Source organism: Thamnophis elegans, chromosome 7, assembly GCF_009769535.1.
Source record: "Thamnophis elegans isolate rThaEle1 chromosome 7, rThaEle1.pri, whole genome shotgun sequence".
Lineage (NCBI taxonomy): Eukaryota > Metazoa > Chordata > Lepidosauria > Squamata > Colubridae > Thamnophis > Thamnophis elegans.
In genome coordinates, this window is record NC_045547.1 from 5,563,370 (window position 1) to 5,579,905 (window position 16,536).

Genomic DNA, 16,536 nt, shown 5'->3' on the forward strand with positions numbered 1-16,536 from the left:
CAACTTCCCTCCAGAAGTTGTGAATTAAGAAGAGACTGGATAACCATTTATCTGAAATGCCTAAGCAGGGGGTTGGTTTATTTCTCTGTTTGGTTTTGTTTTCTGTCAATCAGTCCAATGCACAGTTAATCTTGGAGACTCTGGCAGATGTGGAGGGACTGGATGAGTTCCTGGACAAGGATCAGCACGCGGATCCCAAATTCACGGAAAAGCTGTGGGCCTACCTGACTGTCAACCAACTCATGGCTGAAAGGTAAGAAGGGAAGACTGGCTGGGTTGGAAGGAACCCGGGAAAACCTGTCTATGGAGATTCTCGGTCACTGAGATCATGGTTGTCCCAAAGGTGCTTTTTTTCAAGAGGCAACTGGACTTTCTGTTTTTTCTTTGAAAACCTTTCGCTTCTCATCCAAGAAGCTTCTTCCGCTCTGACTGGATGGTGGGGAATGAAAGGCTTTATACTCCTTGCAGACTGCTGGTCATTTGCATCCTTTTAGCGAGTCGTTGAGGTCACTTGGAGATTTATACAATAATACAATAGCAGAGTTGGAAGGGACCTTGGAGGTCTTCTAGTCCAACCCCCTGCCTGGGCAGGAAACCCTATACCGTTTCAAACAAATGGCTATCCAACATCTTCTTAAAGACTTCCAGTGTTGGGGCTTCCACAACTTCTGGAGGCAAGTTGTTCCACTGATTAATTGTTCCAACTGTCAGGAAATTTCTCCTCAATTCTAGGCTGCTTCTCTCCTTGATTAGTTTCCACCCATTGCTTCTTGTTCTACACTCAGGTGCCTTGGAGAATAGCTTGACTCCCCCTTCTTTGTGGCACCCCCTGAGATATTGGAAGACTGCTATCATGTCTCCCCTAGTCCTTCTTTCTCTTAAACTAATAATACCCAGTTCCTGCAACCGTTCTTCATATGTTTTAGCCTCCAGTCTCCTAATAATCTTTGTTGCTCTTCTCTGCACTCTTTATCTGCGTCATCAGAGTCACCCGAGTGGTGCAAAGGGGTGTGCACTGTGTAACCTTCTTGGAACGGTTGAAAGGACTGTGTTGTAGACTGGAGATTGGTGATGTCCTATCCCTCCCCTCCGTTGAGAGAGGGCTGTTTAATTTATGTCAAAATTCTCCAGGTGACCTTAACGACCTCACCACCATCCAATCAGAGCTGAAGAGGCTTCTTGAATGAGAAGTGAAATGTCTTCAAAGAAAAACCAGTTGTCTTGTGAAAAAAGCACCTTTGGGACTGGAAGAACGTGGTTATTCTTCACCACTTTATACCACTATCCTGGTCCAGTTCACAAGATCAAGCAGATGCACAATGTCCAAAGCCTGGCTAGTATTAAACTCAGTTGATTTTTACATGGTTGTATACACTTATCTCATCCCAAAGTTAGCAATAGCAGTTAGACTTATATACCGCTTCATAGGGCTTTCAGCTCTCTCTAAGCGGTTTACAGAGTCAGCATATTGCCCCCAACAACAATCCGGGTCCTCATTTTACCCACCTCGGAAGGATGGAAGGCTGAGTCAACCTTGAGCCGGTGAGATTTGAACCGCTGAACTGCAGATAACAGTCAGCTGAAGTGGCCTGCAGTACTGCACCCTAACCACTGCGCCACCTCGGCTCAAGTTTATAGTTCAATGCATCACCTAGTTCAGGGGTGTCAAACTTGATTTCATTGTGGGGTCCATCAGGATTATATTTGACCTCAGGGGTGGCCGTGGCCAGGATGGGGGTGGCCAGCTTGACATCACTCATGTGGGGGGGGGAGGGTGCCTGTGGTGGCCTGAGTGTTGGTGGCTAAACAAGGCGATTGTTTAGTGTGTCTCGCCAAATCATACGACCTTTTGAGCCAAGGTTGTTCAGTGAATCACCGGAGTTGTTGAGTGACTCCCGCAGTCGTTAAGTGGTCCTTTGCCTTTGCTTTTGAACATCGCCCAGAAACGTGGCTCCTTCTGCGGCCGTGAAAAGGAACATCACCAAGGCCATTTTGCAGATGTCGCTGGATCATCATATCGTCACCCCTTACACAGCGATGCTCATTGAGAGCCCCGACGGGGACGAGCTGATGCTGGCCGACTCCCCTCAGGACCGCAAGAGGGCCTGTTGTCCAGGTGAACTTCTACCTGTCTCAGGGGTGGGTCCTGGCTTCTACTGCCGGTTCACTCAGGGATGCGCTGTGTGCGAGCCAGTGGTGTGCTCCAGATCCCGTCACAACTGCTACGCTGTGACGAGGCCGGACGTCCACTGTGTGCACCACCGCCCTGCGACACTCCAGCTGCTCGGCAGAGCATAGAGCAGGTGCCATACACCGTGTGCGTGTGCGCAAATGGCCCGGTTGGGTCCAATACAGGTAAGGAGGGCGGGTGGGCGGGCCCTCCGAAGCACCGTACCGGAACGGTGCCTGGTGCTCCCAGCAGGCACCAGTACGCCCGTACCAGTGCGTACCGGCTATAACCCACCACTGGTATGCATCATACTACAAAAATGCTTGTGCACATGCGCAGAAGCAAAAAACAAGATGGCCGAGAGAACTGTTTCGGAGACGATGCAGGCCAAGTTACTACCTACTCGGCCAAACTGGTCCAAACTGGTAGGAACCCACCTCTAACCTGTCCCCGTCCAGATGTGAGATGGATGGAAGCAATTGGAGTTCATTATAATTCTTGTCTTTTCTCCCTCCCCCACTCCCGCCTCGAAACAGGTGCTCTAACCATTGGACAGCCCAAGCCCGAGAAGCCCATCCCTGCTTGGCCTCAGCAGGGCTCCAAAGACCTGGAATCGGCCCTTGGCCCTCCTACTGGACCAGATGTACATACAGGTAAAAGGCGCTCCATCCCTCTTCTCATCCTGCTCATTGGTAGAGTTTGTTCTTCATGTTTCCTCAGCCGGTGGAGAGACTCCACCGACTGTATTGACACAATATATGAATCTCCATCAGACTAAACCAGTGTTTCTCAACCTTGGCAACTTGAAGATGTCCGGACTTCAACTCCCAGAATTCCCCAGCCAGCATTCGCTGGCTGGGGAATTCTGGGAGTTGAAGTCCGGACATCTTCAAGTTGCCAAGGTTGAGAAACACTGGACTAAACTCTCCAATGTGGCTTTCGTGGCTTCGCAGGAAGTGTGGCTCAATCAAGGAGAGAAGCAATCTAGATCTAAGGAGGGATTTCCCGACAGGACAATTGTGGGCAGTGTGAAGCTAGCCTGCTTTGTTTAGCCTGTTGTTTGCAAACAGTGAACATTGGTAAATTCTGTTGTGGCCCGCCAGCGGCCCGAGGGTCCATTGAAGTGGTTCACTTAACAACTGTAGCCAAGAAGGTCGTAAAACGGGGCAAAACTCACTTAAGAAGTGTCTTGCTTACCAAAGGAAATTTTGGGCTCAAAATGTCAAATCTGGGAGTCAACTTTTGAGCACTACATACCTTCTTGGCCGTTTTTCTTTTTATTTTAATCCAGGCCACCCAGGTGGTTCATTCCCCATCCTTCATTCCCCATCGCGTTCTTTAAACATATATATTTTCTGTAACTGCGAGAGTAGTTTGGAACCGTGCCAATGGCAGCCGAGTCAAGAGATTACTTGGCATATTTAAGGAAAAGACGTCAAGTGGAACTGGGAACCGGCTACTACATTATAAATAGACATCAGTCACTTTGGCAAGTCTGTGTAATTCAGCTTTCACCCAGAGGAATCTGTAATCCATCATCCCCCCCCCCCCCGCCCGCCCCGGCCACCTGGCATTTGGCCTGTAAATGAGGGAGGGATACAGATGAAGAGGGAAAACAGGTTGCGTCTCCCATGTCTTGCATTTTGGATATTTGATGCGGAGTGAAGAAAAGGGTGGAAATTGCTAATTTTTGCCTGGAACATTCCTAAGGCTTTATTATTATTATTTTGGGCAATAGATCCTTGGGGATTTCTTTCATCCTTTCTGAAAACCACAGGAAGCCGCTGAAACCTCTCCTAATTTGGCAAAATTACAGTTTCTAGTGTAGGAAGTTAGCGCCCACCCCCTCTCCTAGGAAAATGAGATATTTTAGGAAATATTAAAAGGGCAGAATATTTCCACCTAAAAGGGAGGCAGAAACTCAACCCCCCACCTTTGTCAATGGACCATTAAGGCCTGAGCCAATCTATTCTACATAACAAAGATCTATCTCCTTCAGGCAGAGCCATAATATGAATCCCAAAGCCCTTTCATTACATCATCACCCAGCAAGGCTCAACCAAGTCTGGGGCACAGGACAGCCTAGAGAGTTGCCCCTGCATGGCGCCATGGGAGTCTGACAACCAATCAGAATAGGAGCTCAAATTCAAAAGCCCAGCGAGGGCATAAAATTCAGGGCATTCTCAGCATCTCTTCCCTTCCCCCACCCCCCATGACTTCAAGCCATGTGATCCTGTCCATCATTAATAAACCTTCTTTCCAAGCAACTTCCATGAATCCAGTGTCTTTTTCCCCACTTGGAACTGAACCCAGATGGACATTTCTTCCAACACTAACGTTGGGTTTTTTTTTTCTAACCATAGTGTCTTTAAAATGTATGGATTTCAACTCCCAGAATTCCCCAGCTAAGCAAGACAGAGATGCTTAAGGGACTTCTGCCCCATTTGATGAACTGTCTTGTCACAAATGTTAAGTGAGTCACTGCAGCTGTTAAATCGGTAACACGGCTGTTCAGTGAAACTGGCTCCCCCATCGACTTCGCTTCAACGTTGACTTTAAAAAAATATATAATTTTTCAAAACAAACATACAAATCCTCCTTCTTTACATACTGTAGAAAGTGTATCAGTTGGTTACAAAAGGCTTTTGTGCATTTCTTCCACCGTCATCAAGTATAATTCATATTAACTCCAATATCTTAAATCAGATGTTAATACATATTACCATCATCATACCTCCACTTTTATTTGACTATGGTTGTTTAAACATCCTTCATCATAAAATATACCAAGATTTAATACATAACCACATACTGGCATTTCATTTACGTATTTATAAAATCCTCTATTAAAACTAAATCCTTATATCCTATTAGGGGCTAAACATCCATAATATTTAATAACAAAATTTTCTAATCCTTCTTTCCCACTGTTTACAATTTACATCCAGTTTCCTTATATTATATCCATACATATAGATTATTATCATTATCCATTCTTTATTTGACTATATCCTATATCGTAACATTTTCCCCCTAATAATTAAAACTTAACTGTGTCTAATTTAGTTCTTTTAAAATTGTTATTATTGTTATTAACCTTTATATATAACCAAAAGGATTTCTAGCCTTCCCTTCACGGGTATCATTCAATATTCATATCCAATTATTGCTTATCATAACACTACACATTGTATACATTACTATCATTATCAATTTTTTATTTAACTGTACCTATTCTCATTAAATTTAACTAGGTTTAGCTAGTTTTAAATTATATTCTTCCATCTATCAACCTGTATCTTTCCAGTAACAAAACAATCGCACGTTTACTTTGAAGTTGTGGGTGCTTCTTTACTGGAGGTTTATTTAAGAGCAGGGAGTTGGACTAGAGCAGGGGTGTCAAACTCAGGCCCGCGGGCTGGATCCGGCCCGCGGGGCGCTTAAATCCTGCCCGCGGGCCTGGCCTGCAAATATCAAAGGACCGGCCTAGGGTGCCTCTGCCGGCCAAAATGGGCTCCGTGCAGTCCCCGCCATGGTCCATTTTCGGCCTCCATGGCCTCCTGCAGCACTCTGCTGGCCAAAAACGGGCCGGGTGCAGGCCCCATCTCTACCCCTATGTTGGGTAGGTTTCAAAATTTTTTACTACTGGTTTGGTGGGCGTGGCTGGATGGGGTGGCATGTGACTGAGTGGGCGTGGCCAACTTGACGTCACTCACGCACACTCAGTCACATGGCCCCCACACCAAGCCATGCCCACCGAAACGGTGGCGAAAAGTTTTGACAGGGGTGGGTGGGGCCCTCCAGCCTTGCCAAAGCTAAGGGAGCGCCTGCAAACTACCCAGTAAGAAAAAAAAAAGGTTTTGTCCTCCCCGGCCCCCAGGAACATTCTGGAAGGCAAAAATGTCCCAATTTTTGTGAAAAATGGGCAGAAAAAGGGCCGTTTTTTCCAAAAACGGATGCATTTTTGCCTTCCCTCAGCCCTGCTGAAGCCTGCAGAGTGCTTCTGGGGGCTGGGGGAAGGCAAAAGAGCCTCCGTTTTTGCAAAAAAAAAAAAAAAAGGCCCATCTCTGGGACTGTCATGCACACACCATTAAAAAAAAAGGGGACGGGATTTACATTTTTCTTTTTTTAAATATATATTTTTTTATTTTTAAAACTAACAAAAGCAAAACAACACATATAAAAAACTTTCCTCAATTTCGTCAAGCATGTCGTTTGGTTACAAACTTTTGTGCATCAATTTTTACAATTAAAAATAAGATCACTGGTTGTCCATCATAACATAACTAAATACATCATTATCATTGAGAATTATGTGTTCAAGTTACCGCTAATATTAATCATCCATAGAGTATATACAATACTTATAGTGTAGCATATTCAACTCCAGAAATAGTTTCCCATTGCTAATCCAAGTAGTTGTTGAACATTTCAATTCATATATGTATCAATTATTCATTACATCATCATTAGTCCTTTTAACATTTAAAAATCTTACCAGTATAACATGGACGATGCTTACAATTATACATAGGATTCAAATCATCCCATTCTTGTACATTAAATACATTATTGTCCTTTGTATATCATATGATCAAACACTGTATTTCATAGCAAAAAAAAAACAACACCCAAAACTTTCATAACAATGACTATAACTTTCTGGTAGTGCATGAATAAACAATTTCATTTCCAGTTTTTTTTATCCAACCATTGGTAAAACAAATCCCATACCTTATAAAATTGCTGGAGTTTACATTTTTTCCAATGAAGATTGTTCTGCGCATGTGCAGAACAGAAAATAAAGATGGCTGCGCCCAGGATAGAACCGGTAATGGTCACGTGTCCAGCTGAGTTACTACCTATTCGGCCGAACCGGTCAGAACTGGTAGGAAACCACCTCTGCCCTATATGGCTTGTTTCTGGCCTCTCCGGCCTCCAGCAGATCTCTGCCCATACCGGACCTCTGAGGTCAAACATAACATAACCCTGATGTGGCCCTCAATGAAATCGAGTTTTGACACCCCTGGAGTAGAAGTATCTCCGAGGTCCCTTCCAGCTCGTGACCTGTCAAAACCACGCTTGACTAAACCGCGCTTGACTAAACCGCGCCTGACTAAACCGCGTTGCTGACGTCATCAACAGGGCGACAACAGCCAGCGCAGAGAAAGAAGGGCGCTTTAAATAGCTCTTTGAAAGCAAGCCGATTCAACTTAAGGTAAGGGTTAGGTTTAGGGTTAGGGTTAGGTTAAGGGTTAGGTTAAGGGTTAAGGTTAGGTTTAGGGTTAGGTTAAGGGTTAGGTTAAGGGTTAGGGTTAGGTTTAGGGTTAGGTTAAGGGTTAAGGTTAAGGGTTAGGGTTAGGGCTAGGGTTAGGGTTAGGGTTAGGTTTAGGGTTAGGTTAAGGGTTAAGGTTAAGGGTTAGGGTTAGGTTTAGGGTTAGGTTAAGGGTTAGGTTAAGGGTTAAGGTTAGGTTTAGGGTTAGGTTAAGGGTTAAGGTTAGGTTTAGGGTTAGGTTAAGGGTTAGGGTTAGGGTTAGGGTTAGGTTAAGGGTTAGGATTAGGTTTAGGGTTAGGTTAAGGGTTAGGTTTAGGGTTAGGTTTAGGGTTAGGTTTAGGATTAGGTTTAGGGGGGTTAGGTTTAGGTTTAGGGGTTAATTTTAGGTTTAGGGTTTACAGCGTGCTTCTGTCTCCGCGCTGTTGTCGCCCTGTTGATGACGTCAGCGACGCGGTTTAGTCGGGCGCGGTTTAGTTGAGCGCGGTTTTGTCGGTGAACCCTTCCAGCTCTATTCTGACCGATTGATTGATATTAATTGTTCATGCCATTCATCTCCATTTCTCTGAACAGGGTCCATAGTTATTGGCCAAGAACGACCGGACAACTCCATCCCATCCTGGGCGAAGCCCACCAAGAAATCTGGAGGCCCTTTACCTGCTATCATGGGCCCAACCTCTGCCATGGATGCAGGTAACGAATGTTGGGCTGACTGCCCTTCACCCAGATATGAATTAATCCCATTCATTTGTTCCCAAGGAAGGTACATGTCAAAATCCACTCGTATGCTAACATCCAAAATAATTTACCACCCAGGGGAGATTGCATAAAACATTGCTGTATTAAGCAAAACGGGGACGTGCAGTCAGGGGAGGCAGGGGAGGCAGAGCCTCACCACTGTCATCATGAAAAGAAAAAAAAAATGTAAAAGGAAAAAGGCTGAGCTAGTTGCTGCCAGAGTCACAGTGGATGACTCTGCTTAGTGCTTAACTGTTTAAAAAAGCCTCTTAAAAAACGCCTTCTACAGAAGGAGGCAGGAGAACCACGTGCCTCATCTAGTCTGACTTTATGATCACTCGAGCAGAGTTAAGCAAGGGTTAAAAGCTGAAAAATTCCTGACGTAGATGAGGCACGTCGTTCTCCTGCCTCCTCCTGTAGAGGGCTCAGGCATTCTCTCCTCTCCCCTGACACCCCACTGACTAAAGTGCTTTCTTTCGCCCGCCTGAGCTCTGCCGCGAGCACAGACGGGCGAAAGAAAATGCTTTAGTCAGTGGGGTGTCGGGGGAGAAGACTGCCTCACCAGCCATAAACCTCACCGCACGTCACTGAATCAAAAGTGCTTGCAAGTATAAATTAAGAGGGAGAGGCAGTAGGTGAGTTCCTACCGGTTCGGTCTGGTTCGCTCAAACAGGTAGTAAAAATCTGGTGTACCTTTCTGAACCGGTAGTAATAGCAGCCTGGCCACGCCCCTGAACTGGTTCCCTCAGTGGCCACTGCCGTTGCCGGCATGTTTTTTGGCTGGAAAAGGAGGCAGAGAGAAACAATCTTGTTACCAAGGTATGCAACAGGGGGGAGGGGGAAATTCCAACTTCAGCCTCCTGGTGCGGCGCGAGGCTTGGTGAGGGGGCCCTGTGACTGAGTGTGTGTGAGTGACATCAAGTTGGCCACACCCACTCAGTCACATGTCCCCATCTAGCCACGCCCACCAAACCAGTAGAAATTTTTTTTGAAACCCACCTCTGGTGGGATCCTACCGGTTTAACAACATGTGTGCGCGCATGCACAGTTTACAGAGAAATCCCCTTCCCCTGGGGAGCAAAACAGTTGCAGTGCGTGGCCATCCACTCTGCCAGGACTATCAGCTGAGCGTCAGAAACAGGAATATGTACACATCTAAAAGTATACACACTTTCAGAAGTTTCAGATAAAAGGAATGTTTATAGAAAGGTAAACTTTTTTTTATTGTAATTAGATGTAGAAGTGGAGTCTAAGCCAGGGCATCCAACTTTTGACAACTTTAAGACTTGTGGACTTCAATTCCCAGAATTCCCCAGACAGCCATGCAAATCTCTGCAAATTCATAAAAAGAATACGCATCAGAAGTTTGCTTTGGAAACATGCTTGTACTGATGTGTGATATACACCACCCCTCACTCCCACCCATGTTGAGCACAGTATAAAGGGCACACATTTCCTAAAGATCACAATCCATTCACAATAAAACTAGAGGAAGAGAAAGTAGAGCAAGTTTGGAGTAGTTGTTAAAGAACTGCTTAGAGACCAGGAAACGGTGAGCTCGAGTCCTTAAGTACGAAAGCATTGCTGGCTGGGGAATTCTGGGAGTTGAAGTCCACAAATTTTGAAGATGTTGAGGCTCTAGTCTAGAAAGAGTGCAGAGAAGAGCAACAAAGAGGATTAGGGGACTGGAGGCTAAAACATGAAGAACGGTTGCAGGAACTGGGTATGTCTAGTTTAATAGAAAGAAGGACCAGGGGAGACATGATAGCAGTCTTCCGATATCTCAGGGGCTGCCACAAAGATGAGGGAGTCAAACTATTCTCCAAGGCACCTGAGGGTAGAACAAGAAGCAATGGGTGGACATTAATCAAGGAGAGAAGCAACTTAGAACTGAGGGGAAATTTCTTGACAGTGAGAACAATTAACCAGTGGAACAGAAGTTGCCTCCAAAAGTTGTGAATGCCCCAACACTGGAAGTCTTTAAGAAGATGTTGCATAGCCATTTGTCTGGAATGGTATAGGGTTTTCTGCCTAGGCAGGGGGTTGGACTAGAAGACCTCCAAGGTCCCTTCCAACTTTGTTATTCTAAGTGACCAAATTTAAATACACTCCGTTTAAAGACTACGTACTTCGCCATTGCCAGGAAGGTTTTATGACCAGCAATAAACGTGTATCATTTTTTTTATCTGAACGGTATTTTCTCCACAAGAATTGACTGCAACCCAGCGAGATCATTAGGTTTAATCCACTGTCTTCTTCCTCCACAGGATCTTTAATCTCAGGGCACCACAAGCCTGTTAACTCCAGCATCTTGTCCAAGAATCCAGATGACAGCAAGAGCATACATTCAGGTAGAAGAAAAATGGCACCATTTTTTACTCTATCATCATCATCATCATCATCATCATCATCATCATCATCATCATCTTTTCACGACCTCATAATCCCTTGATTGTCCAGTCATGCTGACTTTTGCAGAAACCCGCATGATGGGACAATCATTCTGAAATCGTTTGGTGGGTGTGGTGGCCACCGATGCATGTAATATATTTAGGAAGGTCTGTTTCGCGTTCTTTAAGAGGCATTCCCCTTTGTCTTCGTTCCCAGTGGACAACGATCCCCATTTCATCATCACCCTCCCAAGGCAACAGAAGAACATCTGCTTCAATATTGATTCTCAACCAGGGGCCATCCTGAATTTGATATCAGACGCGGAGTCCAGTAAGAGAAATGCACAATCTATTGATGGTTTAACTGAGAGGCATCCATAGTTGGGTTTGGGGGAAAAGGTTTACTCAATCGTAGTATTGAATCTGAAAAGAAGTCAAAAGCTAGCAAAATCTCTCTGAGATGCAAGCCACTAGCTTGTGAGTTGGGGATAGAGTGCTCAGGTCTCCTGGCTTGGAGATGTAGCTCTGGTTACCCCACAGGTAGTAGACATGGATGGGGTTAGCATCGTTCATAAGCATCCTAACTTCTTTCTTTCTTTCTTTCTTTCTTTCTTTCTTTCTTTCTTTCTTTCTTTCTTTCTTTCTTTCTTTCTTCTTCTTCTTCTTCTTCTTCTTCTTCTTCTTCCTCCTCCTCCTCTTCTTCTTTTTCTTCTCTTCTCCTCCCCCTCTTCTTCTTTTCCTCCTCCTCCTCCTCCTCTCCTCCTTTTTCTCCTCTTCCTCCTCCTTTTTCTTTTTCTTCTCCTCTTCTCCTCCCCCTCTTCTTCTTTTCCTCCTCCTCCTCCATCTCCTCTTCCTCTCCTCCTCCTCCTCTCCTCCTTTTTCTCCTCTTCCTCCTCCTTCTTTTTCTTTTTCTTCTCTTCTCCCTCTTCTTTTTCCTCCTCCTCCTCCTCCTCTCCTTTTTCTCCTCTTCCTCTTCCTCCTCCTCCTTTTTCTTTTTCTTCTCCTCTTCTCATCCCCCTCTTCTTCTTTTTCCTCCTCCTCTTCCTCTCCTCCTTTTTTTCCTCTTCCACCTCTTCTTTTCTCTTCTCCCCCTTCTTTTACTCCTCCTCCTCTTCCTGCTCCTCTCCTCCTCCTCCTCTTCTTCTCCACCTCTTCCTCCTCCTCTCCTCCTCCCCCTCCGCCTTTCTGTCTCCCTCCCCTTCCTTCCTTCCTTCCTTTTTCTTATTCTTTTTTATTCTTGTCCCTCCTCCTCCTCATTCTCCCTTATTCTTCTCCACCCTCCTCTTCTTCCTTCTTCTCCCTCCCCCTCCTCCTCCTCCCAGGAATCACAATTAATGGGAAACTCATTGGAGCCAAGAGGGTTTTGCGTAACAAACTCAACACCTATTTTGGCAAGATTGGGTTTAATTTTGAAGCGAAAGGCCTGAAGGTCGAAGTCAGCCCTGAGGCGATCACCTTGAAGGACGGTTCTTCCACCACTTCTGTTTCCTGGTCGGAGACAGGAAGTCTCATTCGGAGGAGGTAAAACCACCAGATTCGGTTTTGACCCACGAAAATATAGAAGCCTCCTTCTACGGCAGGCAGACTGATTTGAAGCAGGACCTTCTTCCCTTGTTTTCTTCTCCCAGGTTGTTGGTCTCGGTCAAGAAAGACAGCAACGTGACTCTCACCGTAGACGGGGATCTGACCTTTATGGTCCTGCTCCATCGGGTTTGGAAGAAGCACCCTGTGAACGTGGATTTCTTGGGCATCTACATCCCTCCGGCCAATAATTTCTCCTCCAGTGTGCATGGCCTCATTGGTAAAGGCTGGGAGTAGGAGGTGGTTCCATAGGTCTGGGTCCTTAGGAGTGCGTGTCTTCCGACCTAGGCTACTCCAGCAGCACGAAGCCGAGTCCTCGTCCCAAGAAACCCCTTTTATTTAATTCACAGTGAATTCTTCTCCAGCAAAGTCTTTCCTCTCCCACGGTCTTTCAAGATAGCTCACAATTACCGACCTTTATCAGGCTTGGAGACCAGCCAGGCCGAGATCTTTCAGATGCTGCCATACTTGGCAAGAATGCAGGAATGAACTAATTGCCTCCTGCAAACTCCACTCCCCTGTCGCTCCTCTTTTATTCTCTGTGGGAGGGGCCATTCATCGTCCACCTGTGGCCTTACTCCCAAGTCGACCCTTGTTCCTTAGCTGTTCCCTTTGTCTGGCAACTCCGCACATGCGCACACTGGGAACAGGCTCCAGCTGTTCTTCTGCCTCACTGATGTCTGACTCTGAAGGCAGCTGAGAACTGGCATACGGCTCTGGCCCCCTCTCTGCCTCCAACCCACAGCCCTCATTAGAGCCTCCTCAATCTCCTCACTGTCCAAAATCTGCTGCCAGATCCACTGGCCACTGGCGGGCCACAACAGCATGACAGCAAGGAGGAACTGAGAAAACAGGAAAGCATCTCTTAAAATAGGGATGACGGAGATGAAGGAATGTGTCCTATGGTTGTGTAAATCATCATCAGAGAGAGATGCAGTGTTTATGTGTTGTTATTTATTATAGACAGACCTCAACTTACAACCATTGGTTTGGTGGTCATTCAAATCTACTGCATACAGGTAGTCCTCAATTTATGACCGCAATTGAGCCCAACATTTCTGTTGCTAAGCAATACAGTTGCTAAGTGACTTTTATCCCCACCTTTCTTGCTTCGGTTGTTAAGCGAATCACTGCCGTTGATAAGTTAGTAAGACGGTTGTTAAGCGAATCTGGCTCCCCCCTCCCACTGACTTGGCTCGTCAGAAGGTCGCAAAAGGGGATCCCATGACCTCGACACACGAAATGGTCGTACGTATGAACCAGTGGCCAAGCATCTGATCACATGATCATGGGGATGCTACAAAGATTATAGAACTGTGAAAAAATGGTCATAAGTCACATTTCTCAGTGCCGTCGTAACTTTGAACCGTCACTGAATGAACTGTTGTAAGTCGAGGACTACCTGTATATGTAGTATGTGTAATAAGCAGCAGAGTTTGGTGTCTTAGCGCAGCTTAATTCTTCTAACGGAGCCTTCAGGATGACTCCAGGTTGAACATCTTGGTAACATCTCAGCTAAAACATTTCCTCTTCATTCTTCCCCAGGTCAGTTCTTGCAGGAGCCAGACGTGCTCATCTACAATGAGAGACCAGGACAAGATCCCGGGAAATCTGATGCCACCATGGAAGTGAAAGGCCACAAGCTGACCGTCACGCGGTAGGGCATCGGAGGCACCTAGAAAGCTGGCTTTCTATGGTTGCCGTTTGTGTGTCTGTGTGTTGGGAAACTGAACTCCCAGAGAAGGTTGTTGAAGAGTTTAGCAGAATCTGGATATACATTGAAATTATGGTGGATTTTATTATGTATGTATGTATGTATATATGTAGGTATGTACTGCATGTATGCATGCATGCATGTATGTACGTAGTCTGTCAGTCAGTCAATCATCTGAAAAATAGTGACTGGCCGAAAGTCACCCAGCTGGCTTTCATGTCTAAGGCAGGACTAGAACTCCCAGTCTCCTGGTGATTGGCTCAAAATTCACCCAGCTGGCTTTCATGTCTAAGGCAGGACTAGAACTCCCAGTCTCCTGGTGATTGGCTCAAAGTCACCCAGCTGGCTTTCATTGTCTAAGGCAGGACTAGAATTCCCAGTCTCCTGGTGATTGGCCCAGTCACCCAGCTGGCTTTCATGTCTAAGGCAGGACTAGAATTCCCAGTCTCCTGGTGGTTGGCCCAAAGTCACCCAGCTGGCTTTCATGTCTAAAGCGGGACTAGAACTCCCAGTCTCCTGGTGATTGGCTCAAAGTCACCCAGCTGGCTTTCATTGTCTAAGGCAGGACTAGAATTCCCAGTCTCCTGGTGATTGGCCCAGTCACCCAGCTGGCTTTCATGTCTAAGGCAGGACTAGAATTCCCAGTCTCCTGGTGATTGGCCCAGTCACCCAGCTGGCTTTCATGTCTAAGGCAGGACTAGAATTCCCAGTCTCCTGGTGATTGGCCCAAAGTCACCCAGCTGGCTTTCATTGTCTAAGGCAGGACTAGAATTCCCAGTCTCCTGGTGATTGGCCCAGTCACCCAGCTGGCTTTCATGTCTAAGGCAGGACTAAACTCCCAGTCTCCTGGTGGTTGGCCCAAAGTCACCCAGCTGGCTTTCATTGTCTAAGGCAGGACTAGAACTCCCAGTCTCCTGGTGGTTGGCTCAAAAGTCACCCAGCTGGCTTTCATGTCTAAAGCGGGACTAGAACTCCCAGTCTCCTGGTGATTGGCCCAAAAGTGACCCAGCTGGCTTTCATGTCTAAGGCAGGACTAGAACTCCCAGTCTCCTAGTATTTGGCCCAAAGTCACCCAGCCCGCTGTCAAACCTAAGGCTGGATTAGAACTCCCAGTCTCCCAGTTTCTAGCCTGGTGCCTTAACCACTAGACCCGGGATGACGAACCTAGGGCATGCGTGCATCAGGTGGCACGTGGAGCCATTTGTCAGGGCACGCAAGGCGTTGCCCTGTCAGTTGGCCAGCGCGCATGCATGCGCTCACCAGCTGACTTTAACCTTTTGTTGAGGCCATTTTTTGCCCTCTCCAGGCTCCAGAGGCTTTATAGGAGCCTGTGGAGGGTGAAAACAGCCTCCCCCTCCCAGAGGCCCTCCAGAGGCTTCAGGAGCTTCCCTGAAGCCTCCGGAGCGCAAAAAACCAGCCTTACGGCTAAATCAGAAGTTCAGGAACGGACTTCTGGTTTGCTTATAGGGCTGGTTTAAGCCTTTCGGAGCCTTCAGAGACCTTCCGGAGGCTTCCCTTTAAAGGCTCTTGAGGACGAAAAACGGCCCAATGGACAAACTGGAAGTGACCCTCCAAGGAGGGGGCAGGGGATGATGTTTTCGCCCTCCCCAGGCTCCTATAAAGCCTCTCGAGCCTGGAGAGGGCGAAAAAAGCATGCAAAAAATGGGGGGTGGCACATTGCATTATGGGTGCAGCACAGCCGCGCACGCCCCCCCCTGTGCTCTCCCCCCCCCCCCCCGTTTTTGGCACGCAAGCCAAAACAGTTTCACCATCGCTGCTCTAGACCAATCTGGCTCTCTTCAAGATACTTCAAAAACAAAAACAGCAGATGAGCCTCTAGGCTAGCTACGTTTGGGGGGAAAGAATGAAAACCAGTTGCTAATCTCTTGTGGCCTCACGCCAACCCTTCCACGTGACTCCAGAAGCCTTTCTCAGCCTTGGCAAAGTTTTCTGGGAGTTGAAGTCCACGCAGGTTAAAATTGCCACGGTTGAGAAGCGTTGGTTTAGGCCCAGCCTAAAATTACGTACATAATGATGATGTGTGCTTATTTGCCTTTGCCTGCAGAGGCCTGCAAAAGGATTATCGCTCGGACCGGGTGTTCGGGACCAACGTCCAGTGCTGGTTTGTCCATAACAACGGCAAAGGGTTCCTGGATGGCCACTACCGAGATTACCTGGTCCCTCATTTATACAGCTACCTGAAGCGCATCTGAAGGCTCGGCAGGGCAAGGGAACTCTCCGAGTGGCCACGCAACTCATCCTGTAGCAAATTCACAGCTTTGGGAAGGGCTTCGTGGCGGGCTGATCCAGCCTAATACTGCACACATTCCTTTTCCACCCCCCCCCCCCAAAAAAATTATCCTCTCCAGGGGTATTTGGACTTTGTGTCACTGGGACTGCTTGTGGTGAACGCAAACCAAAAATCCCACTTTCGAGCAAAGTTGCATTTGGAAGCAAATGTGACCCCAAGGGTGCTGGAGAAACGCAGGAAGTTTGTTTATTTTTCCCGACTGTATAAAGACCGTGTAGCCAAACGGAATTAAAGTAGTAAATTCCCCCCCCCCCCCCACAGCTTGGGTATTGTATTCTGTTCCATTTGTCTTAATGCGCCTGAGAAGTTTTCAAACAAGGTCTTAAGCCAGGAGTCTCTAACCTCGACAACTTTTTTTAA

General features: G+C 46.7%; 1 protein-coding gene across 1 annotated transcript in view; it reads left to right on the plus strand.

Moving 5' to 3' along the window:
• The window catches only part of ITIH2 (inter-alpha-trypsin inhibitor heavy chain 2), a 34,453-nt gene extending 18,022 nt beyond the window's left edge, over positions 1–16,431 (plus strand). The window contains exons 14-23 of the mRNA XM_032220601.1: positions 114–253; positions 1,944–2,116; positions 2,707–2,823; positions 8,016–8,135; positions 10,448–10,531; positions 10,788–10,901; positions 11,893–12,091; positions 12,199–12,371; positions 13,697–13,808; positions 15,931–16,431. Coding sequence (XP_032076492.1) covers positions 114–253; positions 1,944–2,116; positions 2,707–2,823; positions 8,016–8,135; positions 10,448–10,531; positions 10,788–10,901; positions 11,893–12,091; positions 12,199–12,371; positions 13,697–13,808; positions 15,931–16,078 — 1,380 coding nt within the window. The 3' untranslated portion in view covers positions 16,079–16,431. The remainder of the gene's footprint in view (positions 1–113; positions 254–1,943; positions 2,117–2,706; positions 2,824–8,015; positions 8,136–10,447; positions 10,532–10,787; positions 10,902–11,892; positions 12,092–12,198; positions 12,372–13,696; positions 13,809–15,930) is intronic.
• Positions 16,432–16,536: the final 105 nt, after the last annotated feature.